Genomic DNA, 16,727 nt, shown 5'->3' with positions numbered 1-16,727 from the left:
AGGGCGAATTGAGAGTAAGATTCAATTCACAATCGATATGAAGAGTTATAATCGCCACTACCTCGCTAAAAGGAACCTAATGGATTGTACACCGTGTAAGGTAGAGATTGAAGAAATAACGGAGATGAGGAAGGATAATTAAGTGGTTTAATTATTTATGGCAAAGATTAATTAATATGATGATTAATCAAACGAATAAGTTCGTTTTAGACCTCGGGTTAGTTTTGGGTCGCAAGGCCCAATTGGACTTGAATGTCAAGTCCAATAACTCAAGTTGTATGACAACTTGAAAACACAAAGGGCTTGAAAGCCCTATAAACCTTTAAGGCTGGCCATATAGAGAAAGGGTAGTGAACTTGCTTTAATTGCAAGTTTGCCACTACATTGTGAGGTGGTATAAAGGTAACTTTATAGCCATTTCATCCTTAGGGTTTCTTTTGGAGTAAAATAGTCATTTCACATGTTTAGGGGTAAAATAGTCAACTTTGTAGGCAACTTTATAGTCTTAAATAAATTATTTAAGACACCGACTTAGGGGTAAAATAGTCATTTCACATGTTTAGAGAATAAAATACAATATTTCCAAGTACAAGTTGTAACACCTTCAAAAGTTGGGTAGTTATTCATACTTAAATCATAATCTTTACAATAATTATTAATTACTAAGCTATTAGGTATACTTTTTAATAATTCTTTGGAGATGCAGCCAAAGGTCCAATGGCTTCGATATCATGACCATGTGATCAGATCCTGCGATTTCCACCACACTGTTTGGCCGGTTTTTCTTGATCATCCACCGTTGAAAGTCCTTCTTTCCGACTAAATCTCCGTCCGATATTACGTAAACCCGATTGACCGACCCATATTTCTCATTGGTTAGCTTGAGTTCCTTGGACAAGTCCTCTTCACTGAACAAACGTACTGGTCTCATTAGCATGCTACCTAAAGCTACATCCTGCAACAAATTATAGTACAATAGATTAATGATCGGATCTTGTTGGTTGACGAAGGTCGAACTGTTAAAATTTCACTCACCTCAGTTGGGCTAAGTTGGTAGACTCTTGATGCCAAAAACACCGGGCCGAATATGAGAGTGGTTGGAGGATTGCTTGGGCCTTGGTCGTATGTGTATCGGCTGTCTAATAGAGAATCTCGTCTCCGGAAGAACTTTATAATTCCAACATATAAGAAAAAAGAAAATGAAAATGAATTTCCCTCTTAGGTTTAAAATACAAAATATCTTATTATTCTTATTTCAAAATTTTGTCACTTAGTATTACAGTTTGGTGATATTTATTTTTTATCTGTAAGTAAGAGATCTAGGTTTGATTCTTACTAAAAATGAATTCGTACCAAATTATTATAACTACCATATTGTAGTCCACTCTCTCATCTCCTAGTATAAATAATATTGAATGTATTTAAAAAAATATGAAGATGTATTTTGTAGATATTTAATGACCAATATGTTTAATTATTTCCATATCAGTTTGGAGATATTTTCTTTTGGTCAACGATTTTGAGTCTTCTAATAAATAATTATATATATATATATATATATTTAATATGGGCATTACTCTCTATATCATGTTGAAGAATAAATTAATGGGTCTGATTCTCATTCATGTCATGTTATGTATATATTAATACTGGATGGATAAAATAATGAATGGGTCTCACATCATTTTTGGGATGACATTGTTTTTCCCATGCCCATTCATTGTTTCTCTAACTCCAAGTAAGTAAACATTCATTAGTAATACATTTATTATTATGTTTTAAAATAATGATATATTTTAATAAGGAGTATGAGATTTGGACTAAATCACACAATGAATCTGCCATAATAATTTAGTTTGAACTCATTACCTACGAGATTTGTACTTTAAACATATTGATGAATATCATTTGACCCTATTAAAAATTAAGTGGCAACAGTTTATTTATTAGAAGCATATAAAACATCTAAAAAACCAAATGCTTCTACAAGATATTAAAAGTTAAAAAATTCATTACAACTCAAATGATAAATAAGAATCCACTTGAAAGAACTTCATGAGAAAACACCTATTAGGTCGTTCTCCACGAAGTCCTTACATAATTAGAGCTCATTTGGAAAAGTTTTGTGTATAAAGAGTGTTCAAAGAGTTTGTGGGTTCTGAGACCTATTCTAACCCTTGAAGTAAAATTCAAATTTAAGGTTCTAAACCTACTCAAACTTGCTCTAACCCTTGGGTCAAATATAATTTTTAACCCAAAACTCACTTTTGGGGCAAATTTAGGCCATAACTCCCCCCTGGGTTTGTCGGTAGACCCGCCATATATGTGTTTTTTTAGTTTTATATTTATAAATTCATTAAATTCAACAACTAAGATCTAATATGATCAAATACAAGGGTTAAAAAAAAAAAAAAGATCTAATGATCTAAATTTAAATTCAACGACTAAAATAATTAAAAAAAAAAAATCTTTCATGTGTTGTAGATTCTTATATAGTGTTCCACGAGTTTCATGGTGTCGGTTTAGTGATTTTTCAATATTTATTGGAATCTAAATATTTTTAGGTTGAAATGTCTATAAAATTAAATTATGATAGTCTACATAATTTTCTGTAATGTTATTTTAAGCAAAAAAATATCCTAAATTTATTATTTAAAAATCTTGGGACTAAAAATTTAACCTAGAAGGGTTGGAGCAGAAAAACTATTTCTAATCTTATGTTTTAACCTAAGAGTTGGATATGGTATGATAAAGCTGGTTCTCTATTATGCCAAAGCATTACAGAAAACAATAATGTTATGGGTTGTGCTATCCATACACCCCTTTTTACTTCATACACACCCTCTTAATTTGCGGCCGTCAGATCGACTGAACTAAAGAAGATCAAATGGTAGAAATTAACAAAGATGAGTTAGAAGTAAAAAAAAAGTGTGTGGATAACACACTCCTAGTGTTATATGATGGGGCTTTTTGCAATATAAAAAAGTGCAACTAGATACCTCTTTATTAAGGCTGGAAATGTTGAAGGTCGGGCCTGGCATCGAGGCAGTGACAAAAATGGCCACGGATATCTTATTTGGAAATCTTTCCATGGCTTGAGAAATGGCCAACCCACCAAGACTATGACCAACAAGGATCACCTTTCCATCAACAGCTTCCATGAAATCCTTCAAGGGCTTTAAGTAGTCGGAAATCGATCGTAGATCCTTTGCCTGCCGTGGGTCGACTCCGGAAGCAGCTAGGTCTAGGGCAGTGACGTTGTGACCGGATGATCTGATTAGGGTTACAAGCTTGTACCAAGACCAAGCACCAAAGCATGACCCATGAACTAACACAAAGTGCTGCTTGCTAGGGTTTGTAGGTGCCAACTCGATTTCATATGCTACACAGAGAAGAACGATGAGAAGAGTAGAGATTGATGTAATCAAATTTCGCTTTCTTTGATCCATATCTGTTTGTGTTTCTGGTGGTTTGGTCACCACCAAATTGATTGGAAAACAGATTCATTGTTTTATGTATTTATACTATTGAGTTCAAGTAAAGGGAGTTTAGGTTGGACCAAAAACTTCTGTTGAATTTGACTGATAAATTTAAAATTGCATCTCCGGAGACTTAGAAGTTACTACTTGAATAAACAAGCATTTGGTCTTTTACTATTAATGTTGCTGATGCTAAATACTTGAATAAACAAGCAAACTTTCAATGTCATATCTTGTAGGATCGTCAAATAATTGATCCGCACTCATGTGTAGTATTTTTGTATTCATACGTGCTTGGACTAACCAACCAGCCTTTGACATGTAAAGCCTTCTGTCCCTTTCTAGTTGGCCAAATACTAACCTACTAACCACCTGCAAAATTGTCTAGTACTGATTGCGTTTTAACTAGTAAGTGAAGTCCACCTTGATTATAAATGTAGAAATGTGGTATAGGTTTACAGTATGTGATTTATGACACAATCATAGCATCATATCACAAATTTATACTCTGTAATGTAAAAATTTGAACCGTCTAACCAACAAGTCCATGTAAACCACAAAGATGATTGACTTGGTTTGAGAAAAGTTCCGACCTTTGGACTGCCCAAGTGGTGAGAGTGGGTTGGAAAATAGGTTAGGAACTTGGGATTCGGATTTTGAATTCCTTTCCGTATTAACAGTTTAACATAGAACATAGAACTAACCAGTGACTCTTTTGATTGAGTGATATAGATGCTTGCTTGTATCCCATACATTGATATACTTTATAGCCAAAATGGTCTCTGAAATTTGCATAACAGATCACTTTGGTTCCTGAGATTGAAAATCAATAGAAATGGTCCCTGAGATTGTCCACCATCCATTATTTTGGTCATTCCATTAAAAACTCCGTTAAGTATCCCGAAGCTCTTGGCCGAAAGTTTAGGAAATTTTAAAGTTTCGTAACTCAATCGTTTTTAACCAAATTTGACCTATAATATATCAAAATGAAGATAGGAAAGTGTAGAACAAGATTATACCTATTTGGAAGCCCAAGGGTTGCAGGAGATGGGCGGTAAAAAGCCTGAAAGATGATTGGTCCGCGGAAAAACTGGAAAACTCACTGAAAACTGGGTAAACTTTAAACTTTCATAACTTCTTCAATACTCAACGAAATTGAGTGATTCAAAAACGAAAATCATACTTCTCAATGAGACGAAGCTAATAGTACCTTATTGATGGCTAAATCACCGTATTTTGGTCTAAGAACTTCTCGAAAGTGGCTATCTTGGTCAAGAGTTAGCCACTTTCGATCTATTTTCCGGCCAAACCACGGATATTTAGCCATCTAGAAAGGTACCATTCTCTTTGTCTCGTTGAGAATTATGAGTTATTTTTTTGAATCACTCGATTTCGTTGAGTATTGAAGAAGTTATGAACATTTAAAGTTTACCTAGTTTCCGGCGAGTTTTCCAGTCACTTTTCAGGCTATTTTCCGGCCATCTCTGACAAACATTGGCTTCTAAATAGGTATAATCTTGTTCTACACTTTCCTATCTTCATTTTGATATATTATGGGTGGAATTTGGTTAGGAAACGATTGAGTTACGAAGTTTTGAAAATTGCCCAAACTTTTGGCCAAGAGCTCCGAGACACTTAATGGAGTTTTTAACGGAATGATGAAAATAATGGATGGTGGACAATCTCATGGACCATTTCTATTGATTTTCAATTTCAAGGACCGAAGTAATGTGTTATGTAAATCTGAGAGACTATTTTGGCTAAAAAACCTTTACTAAAAGGTTTCTATGGAAATATGCTTTTAGTTTTTGAAGCGAAACTACGCATATATTGCTCATCCGATGCATCAACCATTCCATGTTTCACAAGTTCCCTTACTGGTTACTTCTCAACAACAAATTATTTCGTATAACACGCATTGTTTTGTATCTGCAATTAGCTGAAATAATACTATAACCAATCGGTGCTTTTCTGATACCCTGAAATGACAAAGCTGCATGTTTTCAGCACTGTTTTTCTTGAAATTAGTCAGCTTTCGATGACTCAAAAACTTTCCCCAGTTGTATGGCTTGTATTTCGCTTGATTTTGTTTGTCTGCGAGCTCCTCCAAAGGCTTGACTAAGGTGTAGTGTGCTGGGTTGACGAAGAATGGAATGGAAAACCTTTCCTTCTTCGAATTCACCACTACTCTGTGTTCCAAACTCGCATATCTGTCATTGCTCCAAATGGTTTTAAATTCTTGTGCATGTCCTTTGGTCCTTTTGTTGGAAGTCGAAAGCAAGTTTGGCTACTAGCAAATTTCTAAATAATCTGCACATAAGATCCCCGCGTACTGCCTACCAAAATCAGAATGCGAAGTCAAGCATCCTGCACATAAGTACTTAGTATTAAGTTTGGAGAGAGGATGATAAGCTCATATTCATATATATTTTACATCAAATTCACTTGTCTTTTCTTGGTTAGTTCCTTATATTTTTGAGTTATTTACTTTGTTTTTGTGTTTTGTAGGAAGTGTCAAGCAAAGAAGAGAAAAATAGCACAAGTGGGAGTTTAAATAACAAATTCGTCAAAACTGCATGCGCAGATCAGCGGAACCTGCACATGTCACCCACACTGACGTTAAATAACAAATTCCTTAAATAACAAAGTCGTTAGATAAAAGAATCTTCTGCGAGAAAGACCCTTATTTTCATATGTTACAATTAACAAATTTTAGTGTTAATAAGGAAAATCAATAGGATAATTGTGTGGTACTTTGTGGTGTGCTTTTAAACCTATCAGCGGAACCTGCAAAATGTCACCCACACTGACGATATAGGCCTTTGTGGTTGGTTTAACCGGAATACACCACTCTCCATCTGCTTTTCTCTTCACCTCCAGCCCTCCAGCATCATCCTAAGTCAGCACGGTTAGTGGGTGCACTACCATCTTTGTATGCATTGGGTCGGGAATGTTGTCCGGGGTGTTTATGGGAGATAAGTCAATCAATGGCAGGGTTTTGGCCTGTGCTCAGGATCTTGGATGAAAGCTGGACAACCTCTCCCATGGTCGGTGATTTTGATTTGGATGGAAAGCAACTCAATGGTTTTCTTTTGTGCCAGAATGCTACTAGAAGAATGGCAGGTTTTATCATTGAAGTTTTATCTTGAATCTGGACAGATTTTTGTCAATTGTTAATTTGGAAGGTTGCGACGGTTCGCGCTGGCATGGGAGAAATTTTGTGATGATAACACCGACATATGGTGTCACTATTGTTCTTGTTGTCTTTTTCTTTACAGGATGACGTCGCAAACATCGAAGCAAATAAAAAATTCAATTAAGGTTGAGATAGATTAGATGGCATTTGTGGCAGGATGCTAACTTTCAACATACAATATTGTAGAATTTTGGACTTAATCTAGAGCTCTTGTTGTGTTCTTTTCTAAGTTGATTTGATTCTTTTTGGACAGAGCTTATAAAGGAGGTAAATGATATATTTTTTAGCTTCGTAGTTAAATTTCAACACAGGAGGAGGTATTATTCTCTGGATGGATATATATACAGCATGGCATGTGCAGGAAGCTAAAATGACATTCTCATCGCTCAGAAGGCTCCTTGGAATCAAATCATTCCGATATTCTGAAATGAGAAATCTGGATGTTTTCGGTGTTAAGCTTCTTGAAGTTACTGAGCTTTCTGTGAGTAATAAACTTTCCCCAGATGTAGGGCTTGTACTTAGCAGGGTTTTGTTCATTGATCAGCTCCTCCAATGGCTTGACTTGTGTGTAGTGAGCTGGGTTGAGGAAGTAGGGAATGGAAAACCTTTCCTTCTCCGAGTTCACCATCACCCTGTGCTCCACGCTCTCGTATCTCTCGTTGCTCCAAACCTGCATAAACATATCCATTTGTTATGCGAATGAAGCTGAATGCGAGGACTTACCAAGTTCAAAGATTGGTACCTGAATGATGTCACCGACATTGATGATAAAGGCATTTGGGGTAGGTTTAACCCGTACCCACTCTCCGTCTGTTTTTCTCTTCACTTCCAGTCCTCCAACATCATCCTGAGCCAGCACTGTCAAAGCACCGCCATCCTTGTGCCGGCCAACGCCAAGAGCTAACTGAGGTGAAGGGCAAGGCGGATAGTGGTTGAGTCTGATAAAGCTGGTTTGGTCTTTGAAGTAGCTGTTGAACCTGTCTTTCGGCAAGCCTAGGCCCAAGGCAATTAATCCCATCAACTTCAGAGCTAGATTTTCGACTTCTCGAGCATATTCTTCACAAGCATTCCTGGTCAAGGAAGTCGATCTAACTCTTAGATTCATACAATTTCGATTACAAGTACATGTTTATATAATTACCAATTGCTAATTAAAAGTGTATGTATTCAGTATTTTCTTAGTGATCATTGAATTGCCTTAGTTCAGGAGGATACTCCGGCCATTGGTTATACCACTCCGTCTCTTCCTTGTCCTCCGGGTCAGGCGAAGCCGGGACCAACGTAGGCTCTTCCACAGTGAAATCAAACACCTCCTTCCAGTCCCTGACATTCTTGGTATGCTCGCTATCATAATAACCCGACACATTCCTTTCATCCCTTCTAATCTTCCTCTTCTCCTCCAAAGGCAGCGCAAAGAACTTCCGAGCAGCAGCTTCGATCCTTTGGCGCTTCTCCAACAGAACCCCGTGGTTGATCACTTGGAAGAAACCCCAGTCCTTGCATGCATTGCCTATTTCTGCAACAAGCCCTTCAAAGGCTTTGGGGTCGGAATCGGAGTGTGGAGAGTTTATCAGAGAGAGGTCGATCAAGGGTATGCCTTCGACTTCGGCGGCGGAGAGTTTTGGCCTGTGCTCGGGGTCTTGGATGAAAGCTGGATCAACCTCTCCCATGGCTGCTGATTGTGATTTTAGAAGGTTGCAAGTGGATAGGGTTTTGTAATGGTTCTATGGTGGGAGTTGTTGAAGTTTCACATTCTGAATCTGGACGGGTTTTCGTTAATTAGTAGGCGGAGATTTAAGGTTTCTCGGTTTCTTTTGGAAGGTTGCGTGAGTCATCATTTTCTTTACTATGATGTCATTGCAAACGTAGAGCCACATAACTGGAAGAGACTGATCAGTGTGTTCAAATCCAATTTCCTAACCATGTATTATGATAGTCTAGAATATTATTTTATATCGTAAAAAAAGAAATAATACTATGTTAAGAATGAATTTTACATTTATGTAAAGAATGACCTTGTATGTGTTTATAAGTAATTGAGCTACTTCCCAAATTGTCATTGGTTTTATGATCAAATCTTAACTTCTTAATGGTATAAGAACAAGTTGTCCCACGTGTCAAGTCCAATGGCTAAACGAGCTCCATGTCACCTGAGTTGTGTTGTCCATGTGTTAGGCTTAAAAATCACTACACGTGAAGGTGACGTATTGAGAATGAATCTCACATTGATGAGATGATAGACCTTACATGTGCTTATAAGTAATTGAATCACTCCTCATATTACCAATTGATTTTACGATAAAATCCCAACTTTTTTGTACTAAAAGACTTTTAACTTAACCAAGAGGTTGTCTTTGTGTTGTTTTGTATTGCTCGTTGATGGATTTGACTTTAATGGAGAAATTGGAGAGAATTGTGAAAGGGATAGGAAGGAAAATATCAAGAAATCGTGAAGTGGAACGAGGTTTATATTCATATTTTTTTATTTTTTTAACGATAACATGTGGGTGAGAGAATAAAATTAAAAGTAAAATTTGGTTGCACGTAACAACATTATTGTCCAATGTTTGTACCATATTTTACTAATCCCGAAACAACGAGCATTGGTCATCATCATACCTTCAGGAAACCAAGAGATAGGTGAACCGAGCTGATGAGAATTTAAATAAACAAGAGATGGGTGAACCACGGGACAAAAAGTATGCTACCCTTTACTATGATTGGAACGAATTTAAAAATATCTCACCATCACACTGCCTGGAAGTTCAATAAACTTAATATAATGGAATCTTACTGAGTGTAATGTAGGCGCATGATGTTTTAACATGAGGAGTCCAAGAAAGATACGCTCCAATTTAGTGAGAATTAGGATAAACCTGCAGCTATCAGTTAAAGGTTCCACTGGATGAGGGTGCGCGAGCATATAGTTCACCTGCAAGGATACATCAGACCATCCTTCAATCTCATTGACAACAAACCTACCCTCTCCCTTCTCTCTCTGTCTGAATTCCTTGCAAATGACAGACAAATACAACAACCGTACATGAAATCGCATATCCGCTTCTCCCAAGCACTAAAGCTGAAAAACAAACTAGACTTCCAAAATCAAAGTAATTGATTGTACCATCCTCAACGTGCTGGAAACCCAATGAAAGAAAATGGAACAACTTCAATCGTAAATGGACTCAAAGCACTCAAACCAGTGAATTCATTAATCTTCTATCCCATTTTCCCTCGATTTTCTTGGAAACCAAACAGAAAATGAGAAATGAGTTAGACGCTATTCAAAAGGGAGAAAAGTGCAAATTCCCTATCACTCAATTTCTGATATCAAACAAACAAAATTAATCCAAACCCAAAACAACATTAAACGTAAATATTCAAACTTTACTGCCTTTTAGCTCTCTGAATTTACTCTCAAACCAAACACAGAAGCTAAACCCAGTAAATAAATTATCCATTTTTTAAAACCACTTGTCAATTCAACATTAAAAAAAAAAAAAAAAAAAAAAAAAAAGGAACAGAAACAGACCTAATTACTCCACGACACGCACATTTTTTGGTCTAGCAATGCTGCATACATGGAAAACTTAAAGCTCAAAAGTAGACATCCAAGAAAATTAAATCCTTGTGCAAGGGATACAACTATTAACAAAGATTTGGGAAATTTCAATTTTCTGAATGAAGCATCTCTTCTGAATGATAAACTCAGACCTTGGAAATAAACAATAATATTATTATAGGCAAAGAAAAAAGAAGAAAAATGTAAGAAGATATGCAAAAGCAAATTAAGAGATCCTCATATTTGGAGACAGACACACATATAAAGAAGCAAAAACAAATTATTATTGCCCACAAATACCTGAAAATCTTTAGGCTAGGGATTTTCACTCTCTTATTGAAAAAAAAAAATCCCGTTTCTGAGTAATATAACCCAAACTCATCTTATACAGCAAAGAAGTATAGGACTGAGAAAGAGGATGACGACTTTGGTGTGGAAATAACCAACCCTACATCCGCACCTCAACCTACACCTCTCTCTCTCTACAGCCTTCCCCTCAACCCCACCCCCACCCCCCCCCCCGGGCAACCATACCTCCCTCCCTCTCTCTCTCTCTCTCTCCCTCTCTCCCCCAGTGCAGCAAACACGCGTCCCTCTCCCACCTTACCCCCGTATCGAGCATGACCGCACCCACCCTCTCACCTTCTCTCCCTGTAATCCCGCACCCAAACCCCACTCTTTCCACCTGGAACCCCTCCCCACCAACCCTCTCTCTACCTGCAGCCCATCAACCCCCTTGCGAACCATGCCTCTGACGACATCGACAGCAACCACCCCTAAACACAGAATGACAAAAGTGCCTTCAGATCCTGTCCTTTGGATGTGGATTGAAGCGGGCAAAAGAGTCATTTCAACCGTTTATGTTCAACCCAGCCCAACACATTGGACAACCCACTTCCGAAGCCCACACTTGGCCCAAAACCAGCAACCCAAATAATGCCTAGAGCACCCAAACCTACGGACAATATTACCCTCCTAACTTTTGGTAATTACCCTTTCAACCCAGCCCATTTTGCTGGCATTGTTGTAAATAATGCAAAAATCGAATGGCAAATGCGTGACTGAAGCCAATTCCTCTTCTACTTTACAAAAGATAATATTGTAAGTCTTTATTTTTTTTTAATGCCCTTTCATATTTCTCACTTTATGTTCTAAACTTATAAATATTTTTATTTGTAAAGAAGAAGAGGGGAAGTTGTTTGAATTATCATATTGATATTTGAGTTGTAAACTAGTTTTTATGTGTCTTTCTCTTGTTTAAGAGTCTGCATCTTAGTTCTTCTAGTGTCTACATTGTAGGCTGATACTAGAATCAAAGTTCTTAGGATTTTCAAGTCTCTTCTTGCATTAGGAGATAATGAACCCTATCTATCTATCTATCCTACCTATCCATCTTTTTTATCATACTTTTTTGTTCTCATTTCATTTTATTCGTTTTTATCCTCTGCAACCTTCATCAGGATGCTGGTAGAATAAATGAAACCGTGAGGTTCAAATAGAATAAGTGCAAACCTAAATGAAATAATGGTAAAAGGGTTCTCTGGAAAATATTCCTGGTTTTTTTATGCAGAATATGTTTGCAGGTAACTATATTGCTCAGCACTACTCCTTCCTAGACCTGTGAACGGGTTAGATTTATTAGATTTGGGTCGGTTTCAATCCGATCGGTTAATTTAACAGGTCATCTAAACCCAACCCGTTAGTCTAATAAATCATCTATTTCACCTGTTAACACCCATTAACAATTTTTTTTTTAATTTTTAATTTTTTTTCATTCCAATACAATTTACACATATTTTAATCAAATTGCACATATTAATGAACAGTAACATCATACACACACATATCAATTTTTATTTTTTTAAAAGCAAAAGAAAAGGATATGACATCATCATCGCCATCATCAACTTCAATCACCTATCCGGCATTGGTTATGCCGACGTCGTCAGAAAAATACCAAACCCAACTCCCAACTCCCAACTCCCAGGTTCCTTTTTTCTATTATTTTCATGGTATCCAGTATTAGTCGGTAGTATATTCAAATCAAATCCAACCCAAAACCAAAAGCTTCTCTCTTTTTGCATCATTTCATTTTAAATTTCAAAGCTTTCAATTTGTCCATGCTATCAATATCACCATTTTTCTATGTTTCTGTGAGTTTCTGGCAATTGGGTTTCTTAATTTCGTCTCCAAGCTGTCTGCCGTATGAATGTTCCCTTTTGATTCTCATATGCTTTTTTTTTTTTTTTTTTTTTTTTTTGAAGTGGTTAGAGCTTATTGCTTTTAGTGTTAAACTGCTTGAGGACTTCAGAAGATTAGGCGGCTTTCATCAGAAGAGTAGAGAGCGAGAAGGCGCCAGAAGAAGGGGGCCAACCAAAGCGCGGGGCTGCGAGTGCGAGTCGGCCAGGTTTTCTTGTTAAGTCTTTACTGAAATTATTCAAATATCCTCACTTAATGGGTGCTATCGGATGCTAATAGGTTTCGTTGGTTGATCCAAGATAACCCATTATTTAACGGATGAGTAACGGATTCACCCGTTAATAACCCGACCCATTAAGCATCTACCGGAATACTAATTTAAGCGGATGGATGGGTCGGGTGTAAAATCCTTCCAACCCGATTATTCTGATGTCCTTCTCGATGTTGAGTTTCTTGTAATTACTGAGCTTTTTTTGTGAGCCATAAACTTGCCCCAATTTTAAGGCCTATGCTATACTTGGCAGGGTTCTGGTCACTAATGAGCTTCTTCAATGGCTGGATTTGGGTGGTGTGATTGTTTGAGGAAGTAAGAAATCGAAAACCTATCATTCTCGGATTTGAAAAATCGACCCGTGTTCCACACCATTATATCCATCATTGCTCCAAACCTGTACTGTACAGGATAGTCAACACATCTTGAGAAATGACTAATTTGAAAAGAAATTATACAAATTTCAAAGTGGTCTTGAGCACAAAAAGATAATGTGAAGTTTGAAGAGCGGACGTGAAGAACATCAGCAACGTTGATGATATAGGCATTTGGGGTGGGTTTAACACGAATCCATGCTCCATCTGTTTTTCTCTTCACTTCAAAAATCCTCCAACGTCATCCTAAGCCAGCACAGTTAAAGCACCAACGTCCTTATGGGGACCGACACCAAGAGCTTTCTGAGGGGAAGGGCAAAGCGGATAATAATTGATCAAGATAGAACTTGTTTGGTCTTTGAAGTAGCTACTGAACCTGTTTTCTGGTAACCCTAGGCTCAAGGCAACAAGTCCCATCAACTTGAGAGCCAGCTTTTCGACTTTTCGAGCATATTCTTCACAAGCAATCCTAGTCAGGGCGGTACATTAGATCATATATATCAAGTTCCAAATATAAGTTTGGCTTATTATACCCTTAGTGATCACATGAGTTGCCTGTATTCCCGAGAACAATTGGGCCATTGGTTATACCACTTGGTCTCTTCCTTGTCCTCGGGTTCAGGCGAAGCGGGGGCTAAAGTAGGCTCCTCCACTGTTAAATCAAACACCTCATTTCAGTCTCTGACATTTTTAGTATGCATGTCATAGTAACCCAACAAGCTTTTTTCATCCCTCCGAACCTTCCACTTCTCCTCCAAAGGCAGAGCAAAGAACTTCCTAGCAGCAATCTCAATCTTCTCTAGCTTATCCAATACCACCCCACGATTGATCACTTGGAAGAACCCCCCAGTCTATGCATGCCTTGCCTATTTCTATAACAAGCTCTTCAATGGATTTCGAGTCGACATTGGAGTCTGGTGAGTTTATTGGAGAGAGGTCAATCAAGGGTATTCCATCGGCTTCGGTGATGGAGAGTTTAGGTCTGTGATCAGGGTCTTGGATGAAATCTAGATCAACTTCTCCCAAAGCAGTGGAGGCAACAAGTATATTGACTCGTAGGTTTTAAAATTTTGGATGGATGTCAATTTTGTGTTTTTATGGTAAACTTTTTCTTTGCTGTGAGCTCATTGCAGACTAATAATTTGTTGTAGGGTATTAGTTTATGATTTAAATAAGTAGGATGGATTAAAACAGATTGTATCAGTTTACTCTACTCGCAATAAAATTTACAAAATTATTAGTCCATTCAGAACTAAGCCAAGGTCTTTTGTCACTTGAGTAATGTACTATTGTTACTTGTACCCCGTTTGCTAATTGTATTGCAAATCACGTCTCTCGGAAGTTATAGCATGCGTACGCCTCAGATCAGAAGATAAATCAGGTTCCAGATTTGTGTTCAACCCTTAAATTCATAGGTTACAATTAATTTCAATGCGATCAGAGCTACATTCTTTGCTTGATAAGGACATAGAATAGGAGTAATTATTGTTATTAATAGAGTTGAAGGGGTTCTCTTAAATTCGTTCATAGTCATTGAAGCAGAAAAATATTACTAATTTTATTGAAACATTAAGCAGCCCATGTCCACAAGTTCGTTACAAGCTCTCTATACAGCATGGCATTATTTTTGGAACTGATATACAAAAGGAAAAAGAACTAACATTACTTTCACCCAGTAATACTCTTTAGGATCCAACCCACTTATTCTGATACCCGGAAATGATGAATTTGGATGTTCTCGACATTAAGTTTCTTGAAATTACTGAGCTTTCTGTTAGTCATAAACTTGCCCCAGCTGTAGGGCTTATACTTGGCAGGGTTTTGCTCATTTGTCAGCTCCTCCAAAGGCTTGATTAGTGTGTAGTGTGATGGATTGAGGAAGTAAGGAATAGAAAATCGTTCCTTCACCGAGTTCACCATAACCCTGTGTTCCACACTCTGATATTTTTCATTGGTCCAAACCTGCATAAAACATATTCATTTGTTACGTGAAGTGATTCGATGTGTGTTTCTTTTGAGCATAATAAGTTTGTATGAAGTTTGAAGAGTGAAACCTGAATGCTGTCACCAACATTGATGATATAGGCATTTGGGGTGGGCTTGACCCGAATCCATGCTCCGTCTGTTTTCCTCCTCACTTCCAACCCTCCGACATCATCTTGTGCCAGCACGGTTAAAGCACCGCCATCCTTGTGGCGGCCGACACCAAGAGCTAACTCAGGGGAAGGACAAGCCGGATAGTGGTTGAGTCTGATAGAACTTGTTTGGTCTTTGAAATAGTTACTAAACCTGTCTTCTGGCAAGCCTAGGCTCAAGGCAATAAGTCCCATCAACTTCAGAGCTAGCTTTTCGACTTCTTGAGCATATTCCTCACATACCTCCCTGGTCAAAGAAGTGCATTACATCATATAAATGAATTGTTGCAAGTGAGATGTGTTTTTTTCTTTTTTCTTTTTTTAACTATAGGATGGTAGGTGTAATGGACCCTATGAATCCTAAACTTTTTCTTCCTATTAACAATTTATGATTAGCTAAATCTATTCATACTAATCGATGAATTACCTGAACTCCGGAGGATACTCAGGCCATTGGTTATACCACTCAGTCTCTTCCTTGTCCTCGGGTTCAGGCGAAGCCGGGACTAAAGTAGGCTCCTCCACTGTGAAATCAAACACCTCCTTCCAGTCTCTGACATTCTTCGTGCGCTCGCTGTCATAGTAACCCAACACGCTTTTTTCATCCCTCCGGATCTTCCTCTTCTCCTCCAAAGGCAGAGCAAAGAACTTCCTAGCAGCAGTCTCAATCTTTCGGAGCTTATCCAGTACAACCCCATGGTTTATCACTTGAAAAAAGCCCCACTCCCGGCATGCATTACCTATTTCCCTAACAATCTCTTCAACGAGTTTAGGGTCAGTAGCGGAGTCTGGGGAGCTTATCGGAGACAAGTCGATCAAGGGAATGCCCTCGACTTCGGCAATGGAGAGTTTAGGCCTGTGATCAGGGTCCTGGATGAAAGCTGGATCAACTTCTCCCATGCCTAATAATGCTGGTTTAAGAAAGGAGTTTTTTTTTGCAAGAAGAGCTAGCCAGTTGATGCAAATCAATGCAACAATTGGTAAGTTTTATAGTGTCAGTGGCGGAATTTTAATCTTGAATGTGGACGGTTTTTGGTAAATTCCTAGGCGGGGCTTGCCTAGTGCTGCACGATTTTGCTTTGGATGGCTGTGACGTTTTCTCATTTTATTCTCTGCTATGATGCCATTGCATACGTAGAGCAACATATTTGGAACCAAAACCAACTTGACGAAACCGTACAAAGGAAGGGAAAAAACTTGAAACTTATTCCCATATTTTTAACTATTTATCTGCATGTATAGATGCAAATTGTATTCTTCCTCAATACCAAAGGAGGGCATCGTGTACGTGTTATTTTCATGACATACCTGATATCTTCATGTGTCATTTCGTATAATACTCATTACCCGTTAAAGAAAATATATATCAAATCAATAAATGAGCAAATAAAAAACGTAAGTGAGATCAAAGAACCCAACGGCAAGGATTTAATCTCACATAAGATTAAATCATACGACTATTGTTGTGGTATGATTTTTTAACAATTTTTTTTAATTAATGTAAAAGTGTG

At 37.7% G+C, this 16,727-nt stretch overlaps 4 protein-coding genes and 1 long non-coding RNA gene across 6 annotated transcripts; 1 reads left to right on the top strand and 4 right to left on the bottom strand.

The window, feature by feature from the left end:
- Positions 1-531: 531 nt before the first annotated feature.
- On the bottom strand, positions 532-3,553 carry LOC108866885 (methyl jasmonate esterase 1-like). The gene is made up of 3 exons (XM_048573223.1): positions 3,000-3,553; positions 1,036-1,167; positions 532-955 (listed from the first exon to the last, which is right to left on the bottom strand). Exons 1-3 carry the CDS (start codon positions 3,447-3,449, stop codon positions 671-673), a joined length of 867 nt encoding a protein of 288 aa, XP_048429180.1. The 5' UTR covers positions 3,450-3,553; the 3' UTR covers positions 532-670.
- A 3,417-nt stretch (positions 3,554-6,970) lies between these two features.
- On the bottom strand, positions 6,971-8,434 carry LOC103934661 (jasmonate-induced oxygenase 2). Its single transcript, XM_009344414.3, has 3 exons — positions 7,873-8,434; positions 7,418-7,745; positions 6,971-7,345 (listed from the first exon to the last, which is right to left on the bottom strand). Exons 1-3 carry the CDS (start codon positions 8,343-8,345, stop codon positions 7,085-7,087), a joined length of 1,062 nt encoding a protein of 353 aa, XP_009342689.2. The 5' UTR covers positions 8,346-8,434; the 3' UTR covers positions 6,971-7,084.
- Positions 8,435-9,356: 922 nt separating this feature from the next.
- Positions 9,357-10,744, bottom strand: LOC125472122. The gene is made up of 2 exons (XR_007254056.1): positions 10,538-10,744; positions 9,357-9,607 (listed from the first exon to the last, which is right to left on the bottom strand). It is a non-coding gene; the product is annotated as an uncharacterized LOC125472122 (long non-coding RNA).
- A 1,374-nt stretch (positions 10,745-12,118) lies between these two features.
- Positions 12,119-13,055, top strand: LOC125472104. Of its 2 annotated transcripts, XM_048573171.1 has the most exons (3): positions 12,119-12,224; positions 12,502-12,644; positions 12,961-13,055. In XM_048573171.1, exons 1-3 carry the CDS (start codon positions 12,120-12,122, stop codon positions 13,016-13,018), a joined length of 306 nt encoding a protein of 101 aa, XP_048429128.1. In that variant the 5' UTR covers position 12,119; the 3' UTR covers positions 13,019-13,055. The 2 variants fall into 2 exon arrangements, 1 of the variants encoding a protein (XP_048429128.1); XR_007254049.1 differs by lacking the exon at positions 12,119-12,224 and adding an exon at positions 12,231-12,390 and having other exon boundaries at positions 12,502-13,055.
- Positions 13,056-14,614: 1,559 nt separating this feature from the next.
- LOC103934662 (protein DMR6-LIKE OXYGENASE 2-like) lies at positions 14,615-16,361 on the bottom strand. Its single transcript, XM_009344415.3, has 3 exons — positions 15,644-16,361; positions 15,136-15,463; positions 14,615-15,043 (listed from the first exon to the last, which is right to left on the bottom strand). The coding sequence occupies exons 1-3, from the start codon at positions 16,114-16,116 to the stop codon at positions 14,783-14,785; spliced, it is 1,062 nt and encodes a 353-aa protein (XP_009342690.2). The 5' UTR covers positions 16,117-16,361; the 3' UTR covers positions 14,615-14,782.
- Between the last annotated feature and the right edge of the window lie 366 nt (positions 16,362-16,727).

Source organism: the organism of the source record quoted next, unplaced genomic scaffold, assembly GCF_019419815.1.
Source record: "Pyrus x bretschneideri cultivar Hongxiangsu unplaced genomic scaffold, Pyrus_bretschneideri_v1 Contig64, whole genome shotgun sequence".
Lineage (NCBI taxonomy): Eukaryota > Viridiplantae > Streptophyta > Magnoliopsida > Rosales > Rosaceae > Pyrus > Pyrus x bretschneideri.
This window is presented reverse-complemented; position numbering and strand designations above follow the sequence as displayed.

What these genes read in the sequence shown, in the direction of transcription:
- LOC103934661 (XM_009344414.3), bottom strand. Translation starts at nt 8,345, where the DNA reads ATGGGAGAGGTTGATCCAGCTTTCATCCAAGACCCCGAGCACAGGCCA. An exon ending in GAGTATCCTCCTGAACTAAG is followed by an intron (nt 7,746 to 7,872) that starts GCAATTCAATGA and finishes TTCCTTGACCAG; the next exon opens with GAATGCTTGTGAAGAATATG. An exon ending in ATGTCGGTGACATCATTCAG is followed by an intron (nt 7,346 to 7,417) that starts GTACCAATCTTT and finishes ATGTTTATGCAG; the next exon opens with GTTTGGAGCAACGAGAGATA.
- LOC108866885 (XM_048573223.1), bottom strand. Translation starts at nt 3,449, where the DNA reads ATGGATCAAAGAAAGCGAAATTTGATTACATCAATCTCTACTCTTCTC. An exon ending in TTTCCAGCCTTAATAAAGAG is followed by an intron (nt 1,168 to 2,999) that starts GTATCTAGTTGC and finishes GGAATTATAAAG; the next exon opens with TTCTTCCGGAGACGAGATTC. An exon ending in ACCAACTTAGCCCAACTGAG is followed by an intron (nt 956 to 1,035) that starts GTGAGTGAAATT and finishes AATTTGTTGCAG; the next exon opens with GATGTAGCTTTAGGTAGCAT.
- LOC125472104 (XM_048573171.1), top strand. Translation starts at nt 12,120, where the DNA reads ATGACATCATCATCGCCATCATCAACTTCAATCACCTATCCGGCATTG. An exon ending in TCCCAACTCCCAACTCCCAG is followed by an intron (nt 12,225 to 12,501) that starts GTTCCTTTTTTC and finishes TTTTTTTTGAAG; the next exon opens with TGGTTAGAGCTTATTGCTTT. An exon ending in TGCGAGTGCGAGTCGGCCAG is followed by an intron (nt 12,645 to 12,960) that starts GTTTTCTTGTTA and finishes TATACTTGGCAG; the next exon opens with GGTTCTGGTCACTAATGAGC.
- LOC103934662 (XM_009344415.3), bottom strand. Translation starts at nt 16,116, where the DNA reads ATGGGAGAAGTTGATCCAGCTTTCATCCAGGACCCTGATCACAGGCCT. An exon ending in GAGTATCCTCCGGAGTTCAG is followed by an intron (nt 15,464 to 15,643) that starts GTAATTCATCGA and finishes TTCTTTGACCAG; the next exon opens with GGAGGTATGTGAGGAATATG. An exon ending in ATGTTGGTGACAGCATTCAG is followed by an intron (nt 15,044 to 15,135) that starts GTTTCACTCTTC and finishes TGTTTTATGCAG; the next exon opens with GTTTGGACCAATGAAAAATA.